General features: G+C 55.4%; 1 protein-coding gene across 1 annotated transcript in view; it reads right to left on the bottom strand.

Moving 5' to 3' along the window:
- The window catches only part of GRK5 (G protein-coupled receptor kinase 5), a 207,597-nt gene that overhangs the window by 95,196 nt on the left and 97,397 nt on the right, over window positions 1-15,004 (bottom strand). The window contains exon 2 of the mRNA XM_066355796.1: window positions 11,646-11,741. Within this exon, the coding sequence (XP_066211893.1) occupies window positions 11,646-11,741 (96 nt within the window). The remainder of the gene's footprint in view (window positions 1-11,645; window positions 11,742-15,004) is intronic.

Consider the following 15,004-nt stretch of genomic DNA (forward strand, 5'->3'; position numbering starts at 1 on the left):
AAAGCAGGGGGTTGTGTGATCAGATGGGCATTCCAGAAAGGGCCCCCGGCTAATGGAGCTGGGCTGGAAAGGGGTGAGTGAGCCCGGAGGGAGTCGGGGGCCACACAGGAGCTCAGGCGGGAGAGGAAGGTGGCCGGGACGAGGGAAGGTGGCCAGGATGAGAGGAAGGTGGCCGGGACGAGGGAAGGTGGTCAGGCGGGAGAGGAAGGTGGCCGGGACGAGGGAAGGTGGCCGGGATGAGGGAAGGTGGCCAGGATGAGAGGAAGGTGGCCAGGATGAGAGGAAGGTGGCCGGGACGAGGGAAGGTGGCCGGGACGAGGGAAGGTGGTCAGGCAGGAGAGGAAGGTGGCTAGGATGAGGGAAGGTGGCTGGGACGAGGGAAGGTGGCCGGGATGAGAGGAAGGTGGCCGGGACAAGGGAAGGTGGCCAGGATGAGAGGAAGGTGGCCAGGATGAGAGGAAGGTGGCCGGGACGAGGGAAGGTGGCCGGGACGAGGGAAGGTGGTCAGGCAGGAGAGGAAGGTGGCTAGGATGAGGGAAGGTGGCCGGGACGAGGGAAGGTGGCCGGGACGAGGGAAGGTAGCCAGGATGAGGGAAGGTGGCCAGGATGAGAGGAAGGTGGCCAGGATGAGAGAAAGGTGGCCAGGATGAGAGGAAGGTGGCCGGGACGAGGGAAGGTGGCCAGGATGAGAGGAAGGTGGCCGGGACGAGGGAAGGTGGCCAGGATGAGAGGAAGGTGGCCGGGACGAGGGAAGGTGGCCAGGATGAGAGGAAGGTGGCCGGGACGAGGGAAGGTGGTCAGGCGGGAGAGGAAGGTAGCCAGGATGAGGGAAGGTGGCCGGGACAAGGGAAGGTGGCCAGGATGAGAGGAAGGTGGCCAGGATGAGGGCAACAGTGGGGCTGGGGCGAGAGGACTGACCCAGGAGACACTGTGAGGCAGAGCTGCCTGGCCCGGAGAGACTGGCCATGCGCACTCAGCAGTGGCAGGGGTGACAGGTGGGGCAGAGGCAAGGGGAGACTCCAAGTGTCTGAGCAGCCGAGGGAGGTGGGGAGTTTCACTAAGAGATCAGACACAGGGAAGCTTGAGGAAAAAGGGTCACACTCACCAGGAAGACCGGAAAGTGACTTCAGCCATGTGTCCAACCCAAAGGTCCCACGACCACATCAAAAACGGACACAACCATTTGCAGAGCGTGTTACAAATCACTTCATACCAGTAATTCCTCAGGCCGCTTGATCATCCCCGAAGGTGGGGAGTAGTGGGTCCCCATTTTAAGGATGAGCAAAGCAAGGTTAAATGACTTTCCCAAGGACACAGAATCAAGGAGGTGGCCCGAGAACCAGGGCCCTCTGCCTCCCAGTCCAGCAGGGATTCCACAACCACGTATTTCAATTTAAAGGGACATCAGTCTTCTGGCCAGGGAAACAAGTGTCGGGGGTACAAGTCTCTCCCTACAAGCAGAACACACTAGGAAAGAGCAGTGAACCAACATGCTACAAGCGATGATCTCATTGACAACTTTCCAGTGTCCTCTCTTTAGGTTATACTTTAGAAATTCCCTCCATGGACCCATATTATTTTCATAGAGAGGAAGAGAGCTAAAAGACAATTTTAAAAATCGTTGTTAAAGAATAACACAAGGGCCCTGGCCAGTTGGCTTAGTGGTAGAGCGTCGGCCTGGCGTGCAGGAGTCCTGGGTTTGATTCCCGGCCAGGGCACACAGGAGAAGCGCCCATCTGCTTCTCCACCCCTCCCCCCCTCCTTCCTCTCTGTCTCTCTCTTCCCCTCCCGCAGCCAAGGCTCCATTGGAGCAAAGTTGGCCCGGGCGCTGAGGATGGCTCTGTGGCCTCTGCCTCAGGCGCTAGAATGGCTCTGGTCGCAACGGAGCGATGCCCCAGATGGGCAGAGCATCGCCCCCTGGTGGGTGTGCCGGGTGGATCCAAGTCGGGCACATGCGGGAGTCTGTCTGACTGCCTCCCCGTTTCTAACTTCAGAAAAATACAAAAAAAAAAAGAATAACATGAGGACAGCACAAGGGAAATGCAGAACACACACACACACACACACCAAAGCACCACATCCATCCATTTCTTGATTTCACGTTTTCCTCTCTCCCCCTGGCTGGGAGGGGTTGAGGCTAGAAATCTACAGCAGCTCCTGCCGGAGGAAATTTTTTGTTGTTCTTCAGTTGGGTTTTTTTTTTCTCTTTTAATTTGAAAAGTTTATATTGGCCCCAAATCACTTTCCACCCACATTTTTTCTTCTCACCCTCTCTTGGGTGCTAGCTCCGTGGTACTCGGAATAAGGAGTATTTAACACGCTGAGGCAGATGCCTGCGGAGCCGCAGCCAAGGTGTTGCTGCAGCCAAGGTGACGGAGCCCGGGAAATAAATTCCGTAAATAGAGTCTGGGCAGAGACCGTTTAAAAGTGTTGTCCCAGAGTCTCTTTATGGGGCAGAACGCTGTCATGCCCAGGCTGCCGAGGGTCGGACGGCCTCCTGAGCTGGTTGGAGGTCCCCGTTGCTGCATAAACCAGCTTGCTTCCCTCCTCCCCCTTTTTTTTCAGTGGTGGGCCCTGAAACAGACAAAAAAGCCCTTCTCACTCCCGTGACTGCAGTGGCTTCGGGCTGATAAGCGGGAACCTCGCCCGTGCTGTCCGCTGTCCGTCGGCAGCATATTTCAGGGTAATGGTGTCCGCAGACACAGAGCTGGAGATGGAACATTCCAGAGGAAGCAAAAGAGGCAGAGGCCACTGCACACACTGCTCCGGTTGAGCTAAGTGCATCTGGCCTTCAAAAGGACAGCGTGAGCTTCCTCACCCTCTGAGCCCGAGATGGAAATGCCACAACGAAGTACAAAGATATTCTTCTGAAGGCTAAGTGTCATGGCAAAAGCTAGAGCAACAAACAAACAAAAAACACCAAACAGTATACTGTTCAAGTTATTGTGACTTGAACAATAACAACAACAATAAAAAGAGGGAATGAAAAGGCAATCAGAGCCATTCTAGCACCTGAGGCGGAGGCCACAGAGCCATCCTCAGCACCTGGGCCAACTTTGCTCCAATGGAGCCTTGGCTGCGGGAGGGGAAGAGAGAGACAGAGAGGGGGAGGGGTGGAGAAGCAGATGGGCGCTTCTCCTGTGTGCCCTGGCCGGGAATCAAACCCGGGACGTCCACACGCCCCACTGACACTCTGCTGCGGAGCCAACCGGCCAGGGCGGGATAGTGCTTTTATAAGCATAGGAACACTAAGTGTCCAGCAAACCACCAGAAGCTAGGAAGAGAGGTCTGGAACAGGTTGTTCCTTCTCGTCCTCAGAAGGAACCAATCCTGTCAACATCTTTATCTTACTTAGACTTCTATCCCCTAGAGCTGTGAGATAATACATTTCTGGTGGTTTTTTGTTTGTTTGTTTTTTATTGATTTTAGAGGGTGGGGTGGAGGGGTGAGAAAGAGAGGAACAGTGATGTGTTCCTTTATGTGCCCTGATCAAACTGGCAACCTTTATGCTTTGGGACAATGTTCTAACCAACAGGGCTATCCGGCCACGGCTCCGTTCCTGGTGTTTGAGCCCCCAGACTGTGGCACTTTATTAAGACAAACAGACAGTGGGAGAAAGCCTGCTTAGAGTCAGATTGTGGGGAGAACTCAGCAAGTCACTTGTCTCTCTGGGACTCGGTTTACTTATCTTGAAAACAGGACACCTAGCCTAGAGCAGGTTTCAAACTTGGTTTTAACCCTGGAATAAAATCTTACACAGGGGCCCAAACATTAAAAGAAACCCTGACGAGGCGGACGCTTTCTCTGGATCACACTCTCTTCGTACTGAGCAGCCTTTGAAAATCACAATTCCAGGGCGTCTGTACAAAGTCCCGATCGGTGTGCCATGCTAGCATCTTCAAAAGTGAAACCCACTGAGTAAGATGAATGAGCACCCCACACGCACCCACGTGCGTGCCTGGCACTGAGGACCCAGCCCCGTGACTCCAGGTGGCTACTGATCTTGGCAGAGTAGTGAGACCCATGCCCACAAAGAGGTGGGCAGGCGAGCCTGCTGCCCTCTCCCTCCTGAGGCCTACAGCTGCAAACAGGTCACCTGACGTTCTAAATCCACCACATCTAAATTTATCCTGCCCTTCAAAGACCCGCAGATGCTGTGCCTTATCGGGGCCCGGCAAGTGGCAGAGCCGCAGACGCGCCCTTATCATCCCAAGGACAAGGATGACGTACGTCCCCTGACGAGGAGCTCGAAAGCTCTCGTGCTCGCCTGGCGGGCCTGAAGGGGACGGGGTCACTCAGGCCTGTGGGCGGGGTGGGACCCGTCCCGGGAGCCTGGAGTCTTTTCCGGGCCTTGACGTGTGCCTGGCAGCTCTGGGGGGCCTGCAGCCCTTGTGCAGGAGTGAGCAGAAAGGAAGGTGCTGGAGGCGCAGAGCAGTCCGACCGCACCTCCGAGGAGGCCCGAGCCGCCCCACTGCACTGTGTGGGCACCCACGACCCACGCTGTGTGACAAGGACCTCTGTGGGCGGTACTCAGGGGCCACTGCTGATAAGACAGCAGGTTGAGCAGCCTGGCAGGAGGCTGGAGACCCCAGGGATGGGGCCAGGGTCAGACTGAGCCGACCGCGGCCTGGGCTTCCCTCCAAACCCTCGCAGGACAGAGGCCCTGAGAGCCCCGCTGCTGAAAGCTGTGGAGGGACTCCCGCCTGCCAGCATTTCAGAAGAAACGGGCAGGGGTCCCTCAGCCATAGACCTGCGGGGTCTGCAGAGATTGTGAGGTTCTGCGTGTCCTCTCAGAGTCCACAGACTCATCAGGGGACATAGAGTCAACAGAGAGGGAAATGGTGCCACTGTCCCCAGTGCCCTACTGTGCAATCAGACAGCAGATCCAGCCTTTATCCATTCCACTTTTAATTATACGAATAACACGCTGATTCATTCTTCTTCTAAAAACCACTGTACAGATAGAGCAAACTTCCATGCCTTCCCTATTAGGACCCTGGGGTGCAACCTCTCAAAGCAACCATATATTCTTGCAAAGAAATCCACCAGGCCGGGGGAGGGGGGTCTGAACAGAGTGTGACACTGTCAACTTCCCTGGAAGCACAGTGGGGACAAGGGGAGGACTGAGGGGTAGGGCTAGAGGAATCTATCTGAGTGGGCCTCCAGGAGGAAAAGGCTGGAGGCAGACACTTAAGAAAGGGTGGGATTCAGATGACCCCAAGGCAAGGGTTCCTGGGACACTGGGCCCATGTGATGTCAGCAGAGAAACAGCTCCATTCATCACATGTAGCCAATTCTTTGGGAATCTCTAAAGCCCTCAAAGGCCCTCAAGCCACTAGAACGATGATGATGACAGTGATGATGACAACAACGATGATGATGACCGGCTCTACCAGCTTGGTATTAGTGTCTCCATTTTATAGACTGAGAAACTGCAACCCAGAGAAATTAAACAACTTGCCCAACGTCTCTCGGCTGGGAGCAGCAGAGCCGCCATCTGACCTTCGTGCCAAGAACCGAAGTCCTTCCCCGAGACTGAACTGCTTCTGCAGATGATGGTACAGCCCTTGTGCCTACAACAGTGCCTATAGCACAAAGACAAATCTCTGTAGGCTGAGTTCTTGTTTAAAGAACACACACAAAGCTGAGGGAGTGAATTATCGACCTAGTTCATAGCAGCCTTCACATTATTCTGGTGCTTGGGTGTTTTTCTTTAATGCTAAGATCCTACACTTTCTCCCGGGAATCGCCCACAGCTTTGAGCTCCTGCTCCTGGAAAGAGTTAAGGCTTTGGTGGGAGACCCTGCCACCAGGCAAATGAAATCTCCCCGTCCCGTCGGCCCACGAGGACACAGGGCACCACGGCAGCTCGTTTCTGTGAACGGCCTCCTCGTAAACGTCAGTCTCGCCAGGGGTTGCTCAGGGGGCCTTGATTTATTATATAGCTTTTGGACAGTTCCTACAGAAATATTGCCAAACAGTAGAATAATCAACTCTTTCACTCGAGCCCCCTCATGGGGTTCTTTTTTTACTTTTTTTTAATGAAAGAATAAAGTACGCAGTGAGACTGAGCTAAATAAATAAAAATGCCACACTTTTCTCCAACAGAACTTTCTGCGTCACTGAGAAATATTTGCAGACCTCAACAATCTTTTATCTTCACAATGACGTTCTAGCCTTCCAAGTTTTGGACATTCTGAGAACGCCTTTGATTTGAGCCCTCTAATTATCTTATGTGAACAACTGGCTCAGTAAGTAATAATGTCATTAGTGGAAGTGGCATCAAGCAGACATTAGAGACCCCCTTCCTCCTCTCACGGTCCGTCCGCCCTCCTCCAGGGCTGTCTAAAATCAGCTCCTCCTTTCTGGGGCTCGCACTGAAAGTAGATGTACATGGCAAGGAGTTTCTGTTTTAACATTCATCGCCGCCCACGGCGGTGTGAGGGCTGGGGAGGAGGGCACCAACCATTCTGCTTTCTCCATCCACTCATCCACCCACTCGCCCCTCCACTTACCCCTCCACTCACCCATCCACCCCTCCACTCACCCCTCCACTCACCCCTCCATCCACCCTCCACTCGCCCCTCCCCTCACCCATCCACCCACCCTCCACTCGCCCCTCCCCTCACCCATCCACCCACCCACCCCTCCACTCGCTGCACTAGCAATGGAGACTCCAAGATGGACAGGATGTGGTCCATGCCCTCAGGGAGCTCACACAGGGATGCGCTGGGAGGCTCAGGGTGAGGCCACCTCCCCTGGGGATGGTCCTGCTGGCTGTAGACCCCTGACACTTTCCTCCAGCTCAGCAACCTGTTCCTCCACCACAGAACTTCCTCACCTGTTATCACCGCTTTGTTTCTCTGCTGGGCCAACCCATGCATGGGCTCCAGGAGCACGGAACAATTGCTCAATAAACACTTATTGACTAAACAAATGAACGTAGGATCCATCTTTATAAAATACAGAGAAACAGAGAGGCAGAAATGTCTGTCCACTTGCGTGCCTAACGAGCCTCCGCTTGGATTACTGGTGGGAGCGGACGCCCAGAATGGTTGAGTTTCAATAAAATGATGCGGACGGAGAGCCTTAACTCAGGACCCGGGGCCCCCTGGAGCCTCTTTACTTAGGTCTGAGATGGGTAGCTGGACCAGGTGCTCTCCAGTTCCTGTGGCTGAGGACGCTGTGGAAACCTAGCATCACGGTGAGAACTGGCCACCTGAGGCTTCGGGAAAACTGGCCTGCACCAAGAGCCACGGCTGCCGGCCCGCTCCGCGGATGAAAGACTGTGGTCCCTGCCTTGTAACTGATGGGGGGGGGGGGGGGTGTTCGAATAGATGCTTTCTAAGGTAGCTCCAAAGTCTAAACTTTTATGACTTTAGGGTTATACCACTACCTAAGATTATATATATATATATTTTTTTTTATTTATTTTTTTTTTTTTTTAAGAGACAGAGAGAGAGTCAGAGAGAGGGATAGACAGGGACAGACAGACAGGAACGGAGAGAGAAGCATCAATCATTAGTTTTTCATTGCGCGTTGCAACACCTTATGTTCATTGATTGCTTTCTCATATGTGCCTTGACCGCGGGCCTTCAGCAGACCAAGTAACCCCTTGCTGGAGCCAGTGACCTTGGGTTCAAGCTCGTGGGCTCTTGCTCAAACCAGATGAGCCTGTGCTCAAGCTGGCGACCTTGGGGTTTCGAACCTGGGTCCTCGGCATCCCAGTCCAACGCTCTATCCACTGCGCCACCGCCTGGTCAGGCTAAGATTATATTTTAGTATGGCAAGCACATGTCAAAAAATTTTTTAAAAAGAGCCCTAATTTCCAATGTTTTACCTCATTCATTCACTCATCCACTCAATATTTAATGAGCTCCTATCATGTGCCAGGCACTGTCCTAGAGGTGAACCCAGCCAGGCACAGTCACCACTATCATGGGACACCCAGTCCAGTGGGGGAGACAGGAGACAGAACACACACGCCCACAACTAGGCAGAAGACGGTCTCAGGTGACGTTCTGGGCGGAGGACATTAATAGACAGCACTGTGTGGAAGAGCCGCACCAGAGGGAGAGAATGACTCCTTCCTAGACGCTGGCCGGGAAGGCTTCTCTAAGGAGGTGGTATCTGAGCTGAGACCTATAGACCCCTCGAACAACTGTGGGGAAGAGCGTGCCAGCCGGCGGGAACAGCAACTGCAAAAGCTCAGGCTGGAGACAAGCTTGAGGTATTCAAAGAACAAAAAGGTGACCAGTGTAGCTTGTGACCGGGGAGGAAGGAGTGACCCAAAACACAGGCGAGGGTCAGGGTATTGCCAAGAGGCCCATGAAAAGAACTTAGGGGGTCTATGGACTCAGATAGAAAAAAATATCATCTTTCTTTTCACCAACGTCTAACTGAAAATGAGCGTGGCCTTCAGTCACAAATGCCAGCAACCCCCAGTAATGTTAACAGCACCAGGGACCCGTTGACAGCAGAAATCACAGATGCATTCATATCACCATTGTTACAGATATCTGGAAGCATCACGCTCATCACAAATTCAAAATTCCAGTAGCTGTGAGACCAGCTGCCGACCTTATCATTCCAACTATTATTATGAAACAGATATACTTCAATATCATAAACTTTAAAGGTAGCAGTAACTGTATCTAAGAATCCCATATATTTTATTTTAAACATGTAAACGCATTACTCTGAGAAGGGCTTCAGCCAACGTGAGGGCTTTGGGTGTATTCCGGGCGGGGTGGAGAATGGCTGCCGTGGTTTCAGCAGGGGGTTTGCAGTCTTCCCTTTTCAAAGTCACCCTGACTGCTGGGAGGAGTTGGCGCACGTCCACGCAGGGCAGTGCCGAGGGCAAGAGGGGGTGTGGCTCTCACAGACCACTGTTCTGGGCAATCCAGAGGGGAGGGCGTCCTAGGGTCCTCGTGGGCTCTGCCCTTCCCTGTCTGATCAGGAGCCTTCCCACCACCCCACCACACGCTGTCCTCTGGGCCCAAGGGGCCCTTCCACCTTGGCCTGCGGCCTGTCCTGGGACATCCTCCCAGAGAGCTTCAGAAAGTGAGCTCAGGAGTCCACAAGACAAACAAATGCAGCATTTGCCACTGTTTGGTTTGTGTCTTGGTCTAGAGAAGCAATAAGATTTTTATTTAAGAAAGCCTTCCAGCAGGACCCCAGCAGAGGCTAGGCAAACACCAGGGCGACGGACTGTAAACAGGCGGGAAGGCCCAGCGCTGGGGCCCGCGGCCGCGGCTTTGCCCGGGGTTTATGGTGGCCTTCCTGTTTTTCCCGGCCTCTCCTCACACTGCGTTCGCACACAGAGTCTTTTCAATGTCCTCTAGGAGAACAGAATTCACGTTCACACGCCAGCACGCACATGTCTCACACCCTCCCTGGGGAGTGGGCCCCACCAAGAGGCCCATTTGTGGGCCTAGGAGGACCCATGGGGTTGGGGCGCATGGCGTGGGGTCCACGGACAGAGAAAAGCGGAGTGAATCCTATGTTCCTGGATCCCTCAAACCAGAGTGATGAGGGCAGGGCCAGGCCACCTGGACGGGGAGGAACATCTACAGCCCTTCTGGGGCCATGCCCAGAAGCCCCACGGGGAGCAGGGCTAGTGAGGCGTGCAGCCAGTCCGGGGGCACCAAGCCTCCACAGGGCTCGGTCACGTCTGAGTGTCAGACCGGCATGTCAGAGAGGAGAGGGGAGGGGAGGGCAGGGGAGGGGAGGGGAGGGGAAGAGGAAGGGGCCTGGTCTCTAAATGGGAGAGGCAGTGGGTGGCCCCACGCTGCCCAGAGCTGTGACAGTTCTGGACTGGGAGCTCCACCGGACGCGTCCCAGCCCCCCAGCCTCTCCGCACAGCCCCTCACGCCGGAAGGTCCCTTCCTCCTATTTCAAGCTCTCTCTTCCAAAGTTACCCCTTGGGTCAGACCAGTGCTACGAGGCTGCGTGGGAGCCACTCCCTGGGGTCTGCTGAGGACAAGCTGGGCTCAGTGCCCGGTAGCCGGCGAACTTGTGGTCCGGGACCAAGAGGTTGAGCAGAGAACCTGGTTCCCAGGAGACTCTCCCTAACATCCCCTCTCTGAAAGCCACCCATAGCTGTCAGCAGCAAACCCCCCTCCAGCCCAAGACAGGGGCCCACCTCTCTCCCACCTGCCCATGTGCCTCCAGCATCAAGAGTGAACATGGGCACCAAGCCCCAACTGAGGAGTGGCCCAGCAGAGGGTAAGGCTGCCAGGCTCCCAGGAAGGCAGGGTGCTGGGGCACCAGGTCCCTGGGTCCTTAGGGGGCTCCAGCGAAGCCCTTTCACACATGGCTGCGTTCGACTATGTCCATCATCACGGTGTCAGCCAAGGAAACTGGCTGAGCACGACCCACAGTATGTCAGGTGACTGGCGAAAAGGCTGAGGTTTGAACCCCAGTCTGGCTGGACCCCGAGGCCCTGGTCTGTTGGCCAACACCACTCCGAGCCCCAAGAATGCCATGGGGATTCTGACCTGAGGCTTTAAGGGTCAAAGGGGGTCTGGACGCTATTCTCCATGCTTTAGCACCCTAGCTCTGCACCTGCTCACATCTGCCTTCCCTTCATTTCATGAACACCAGCCGAGCAAGCTCCTCTTCCACGCTGGCGTGTGGGACGCACAGAGGGAACAGTTGTCACCTGCCGTCACAGGGCCTGTGAAGAATCTGGAGGGTGGGCTGGGCCTGAGGAGGCCTGGGAGGCTGTGTCGGTCCCGCATGGCCTGGGAAAGTGCTGGAGGCCAGGCCACACTGAGAAGCCACTTAGAAAAGCTAAATGCCAGCAAGTGGCCACACATTCCCAGACAGTCGCAGGGAAGTTCACCCAAAGCCTCGGGCTTAAGTCATAAGTGCATCTGGGCCTGCAGACTTCTGAATAATGACCATCCCTTACTCAACAAGAAGCCTTCCCGCAGTGGGGCGGAGGGACACGCCAGGGAGCATGAGGGAGGAGGGCCAGGGCCCCGCCGGTATGGGGACGCGCCATCACACCCACGTCCCAGGGGTCCTTGCCAGTCGGCCGCCTCCTCACCACAGCTGTGTCCTCAGTGGGGCTGCGATGGACCTCACCCAGTGTGCTTGGCTGTGCCGGCCCCTTGGGAGACCAGCCCCTCTGCTGTTGGAGGCCCCTGGCCACGTAGGTGCGGAATAGAGAGGACTGGGCTGTGCCACTGAGCGGGGGTGGCCCCTCAGTGAGCACTGACATTCCCCACAAGATGAAAGGGGCACCCAGATGCTCACCTCAGCCTTGCCTCCCGAAGGCAGGAGCCACAGGCCCCAAAGGAAGGGTGGAAAGTTATGAGTAGGGGCTCTGCGCTGGGCCTGGCCCCCTCCACCACCCTTCCACAGGCTGTGTGACTTCAGGCCAGTTAGTTACAGGACCCCTCTGTGCCTTGGTTTCCCCATCTGAAAGGCAGAGTGAAATAACAGCACCTGCCTCAAAGGGTAACAGCGCTCATTCTGCCCAGTACCCACCAAACACTCAATAAACAGTGGTCGCACCTTTATGTCCATTAGCAAGGCTGGCAGTCTGGGGCCCTACCAGAAACAACAGCGTTCGGTTATACTTGGCGCTCCGTGCCCCGCCCAGCCGCTGCCCAGCTCCCGCCCAGCGGCACACTCACCTATGGTCCTCCGGAGGTCTTCACACTGGCTGATGTGAGGGAACTTCAGGATTTCCTTCCACTTCTTGCTCTTCCCTTTGCGCTTTCCTCCACCCCCTGCAGAGACAGGAAAAGATGTCAGTTGATGTTGGTCTTGTCCAAGGCTCCGGAGCCTGTGTCCCATCTCTGGGAGCCTGTCCCCCAGCACCCCGACCGGAACAGAGCTGCAGGGAGGGACTCAGGGGCCAGTCAGCAACACGCCCCAGGCACCAGGCACACACGCCCTGCCCCACCGGTCTCCAGCCCGTGTGTTCTCCCTGCGTGCTCAGACCCCAGCTCCCCGCCCCTCCCCCACCCACAGCAGCCGGGAGCCCCCAGTCATCGTGCAGGTGCTCCCACCAGGTGCCCGGTCCTTTCTCAGCCTCCCCCACTGCTGTCCACCCACTGGTGCTGGTTATCTGACCCCAGGCTAGACCACAGCCTTCCCTTTAGGCTCAGAAAATCCTAGTGGAATGCACCCACAGCAAGAGGACTGAGGTCCCCTCGTGGCCTCATGTTGTCCTCTTGTTTCCCGTGGAGAGTCACCTTCCCCAAATGGAGGCCAGATGTTGGGAACAAGAACGTCAATTTCCGCTTGTTTTAGAGACCCCTTTCTTCTCCATCCTCACAAACCCCCAGGTATCGGAGGACGTGGTTCTCAAGGCTGGAAGGACTCCAGAAGGCTCTATCATACCTGTGCTGTGTGCACACATGATGAGCGTGCACACGCTAGGGACACACACACAGTGGGCATGCACAAAATGAGCACACACACTCAATGACTAGGCACACAATGAACATACAACGAACACTCGCAATAAAGGCGCACGTGTAATGAACACACGTGTAATGAGAACACAATGAAGAGGCACACGTAATGCAAATGTGCAAGGGCCACGTGGAACTGAGTAAGCTGCACACACAGGTGTACCTGCCCCCCCCCCCCCGATCGGGAGACAGAGGGCAGGTGGCAGAGCACACAGGTATGTGAACAGCGGTGGGCGCTGGCTCTGGCCTGGGTATCCCTGAGCCCACCAGCATTTGGGCCTCGGGTCTGGAGGCATCTCTGTGTCCTGTGGCCTGCACCCCACCCCACCCCAAGTTCTGAGATGCTATCACCTGCCCCACCCTCAGAGTGGCCCTTAGATATCATCTGTCAGTGACTTGCCAAAGGTCACATAACCCTTCAGGTCCTTCAGTGTCCCAGAATACTAGGGGCTTTTTACCCTCCTTCAAGTGATCAACATCGCGAACGCCTGTGGAGTTTGGGGCCTAGTTAAACAGACACAGGATCCTCGGGCAGGACCATAGCACCCTGGGCTCTCACTGCTCTGGGTGAGTATACAGCCCCCTCATCTCTAACCCTCCCAGAATGGGGCTGGGCAGGGCAAGGACCCCTCTCCCCAATCAGCAGACCCAGGAACCCCACAGGAGCTGGGCTCTTGGCCGACCCCCACCCAGTGTGCATTCTGAGGCTAGCACAAAGCTGGTCTCAATGAATGGGGATTCCTAACTCATCCAAGCTGTGCTGGAAAAATGAGGCCACACCTCCATTCAGCAAGTGGGTCAGCTGCTGAGGACAGCACAGACCCTCCATCCCAGGGGCCAGGAAGCAGGAGAGAGAGCCGATGGAGGAAGATAGGACACCGGTCCCTTCCTATGCAATCGGCTTTTCTGGTCTTCAACCTGGCCATCCACCCCAGACCCCTCGTCTCAAGTCTCCGTGGAAGGCAAAGGCCTCAGACTCCAAAAAGCAGAATGAATGTAGATTGGGCATGTGCTCTGGCCTGGCACATTAAACATTATCTGGTGTAAGTCTCATCAAAATGACTCTTTGGGAAGAAATTACTGGGCCAACATCACAGATGAAGAAACAGATGTCTGAGCTTGCGTAACTCACCAGCTGATGGCCTGTCGGACACCACACCCGCTCTTTGCTCAGCCCGGGCACACATGTGCATATCGGTGCTCACACTGCAGAACCCTCCCACCAGCCCTGCGCTGGGCCCAGCCCTTCACCTGCACCCTCCTGGAGTCCTCACTCTAACTCGATGAGGCAAAACTAGTACCATTCCCATGTGACAGAGAAGGAACCACACATGGGGGCGGGAACGAGTGGCTACAGCCTCACAACTCACTGATGGCAGAGCCCAGACCCCCGCCTGAGTGGAACTCAGACTCCAGCTCTCACCCTCACCCTTTAGACCACCCCCTCCAGGAGCACTGAAAGCAGGGCCAGTTCTCAGGGATCAGAGAGGAATCTGCTCAGACTCCACAAGGGTCACAGCTCCGGTACGAGAACCTTTCTAGCTGGGGCCCATGCCTGCAAGCTCCGAGAAAAGTCACCAGCCCAGACCCGAGGCTGCAGGCCCACCCGTGGATTGTTTGTTCGCCTGTCCACTGGACCAATGGTCAAGACCAAAACATTAGCTTTCACATATAAATCTGTTTCAGACTTAACGCCCATCACTAAGCATCCTATGTGGCAAGAACCAGCTGGCGCTGGGCAGCAGCCGGCCCTGGGGACAGGCTCTGTGGCCTTCATTCAGGAGCCTGCCCGGCCTCCTGAGGGGCAGAGGGCAGGTTGTGCACCCCTCGGACCCCAGAGAAGACCGCAAAGCCAGGACTGCGGCCTCAGCCGCTTGCAAGCTGCGAGGTCCTGAAGGGCCGTTAGGATCACCCAGTCCACCTCCCTTCCACTCACTGTCCCATTCCCACTCTCGTCACTCTCAGGCCTGGCTGGGATGAAGCACTTTCTGTGTGAGTGGTAAAACAGACACAGCATAAAATTCATCCTCTTAACCATTTTTAGGTAAGCTGAACTCTGTCTCCAGCAAGCAACTCCCACTTCTCTCCTCCCCCAGCCCCCGGCAACCGCCATTCTTCCTTCTCCCTCCGCGAGTACCGCGCAGAAGGGGAACCACGCACTGTGTGTCCTGCGGCTGGCTTGTTTCACTCAGCATAATGACAGTGTTGCTATGGATGGGAGTGCCTGCTCTCCGTGCTTCTGGGTATATCCCTACCGCGGATGGCCTCTGTCCTTCAGGTTTGTCTGTTCTTCTCTATTTCTAATCATTAGATCTACGTGAGACAGATTAACAGAAGAGCCTAATTTAATTGAATACGTACGTCTGGGAGCCTCGCATACAGAAGAGATTCAAAGGCCCCATCTACATCAGAGGTGAAGAGACAGACAGATAAGGTGCACACGACATTCTGAGCTGAGCATGAGATAAGGCACATTGGTGCTTCAGAGCAGAGGAAGGTCGTTGGAACATGATTAAGAAGAGCAAATGTACAACAGCCAGGAGTTTGCCGTGCCCTATAGATAGATAGGTCAT

Source organism: Saccopteryx leptura, chromosome 13 (assembly GCF_036850995.1).
Source record: "Saccopteryx leptura isolate mSacLep1 chromosome 13, mSacLep1_pri_phased_curated, whole genome shotgun sequence".
Lineage (NCBI taxonomy): Eukaryota > Metazoa > Chordata > Mammalia > Chiroptera > Emballonuridae > Saccopteryx > Saccopteryx leptura.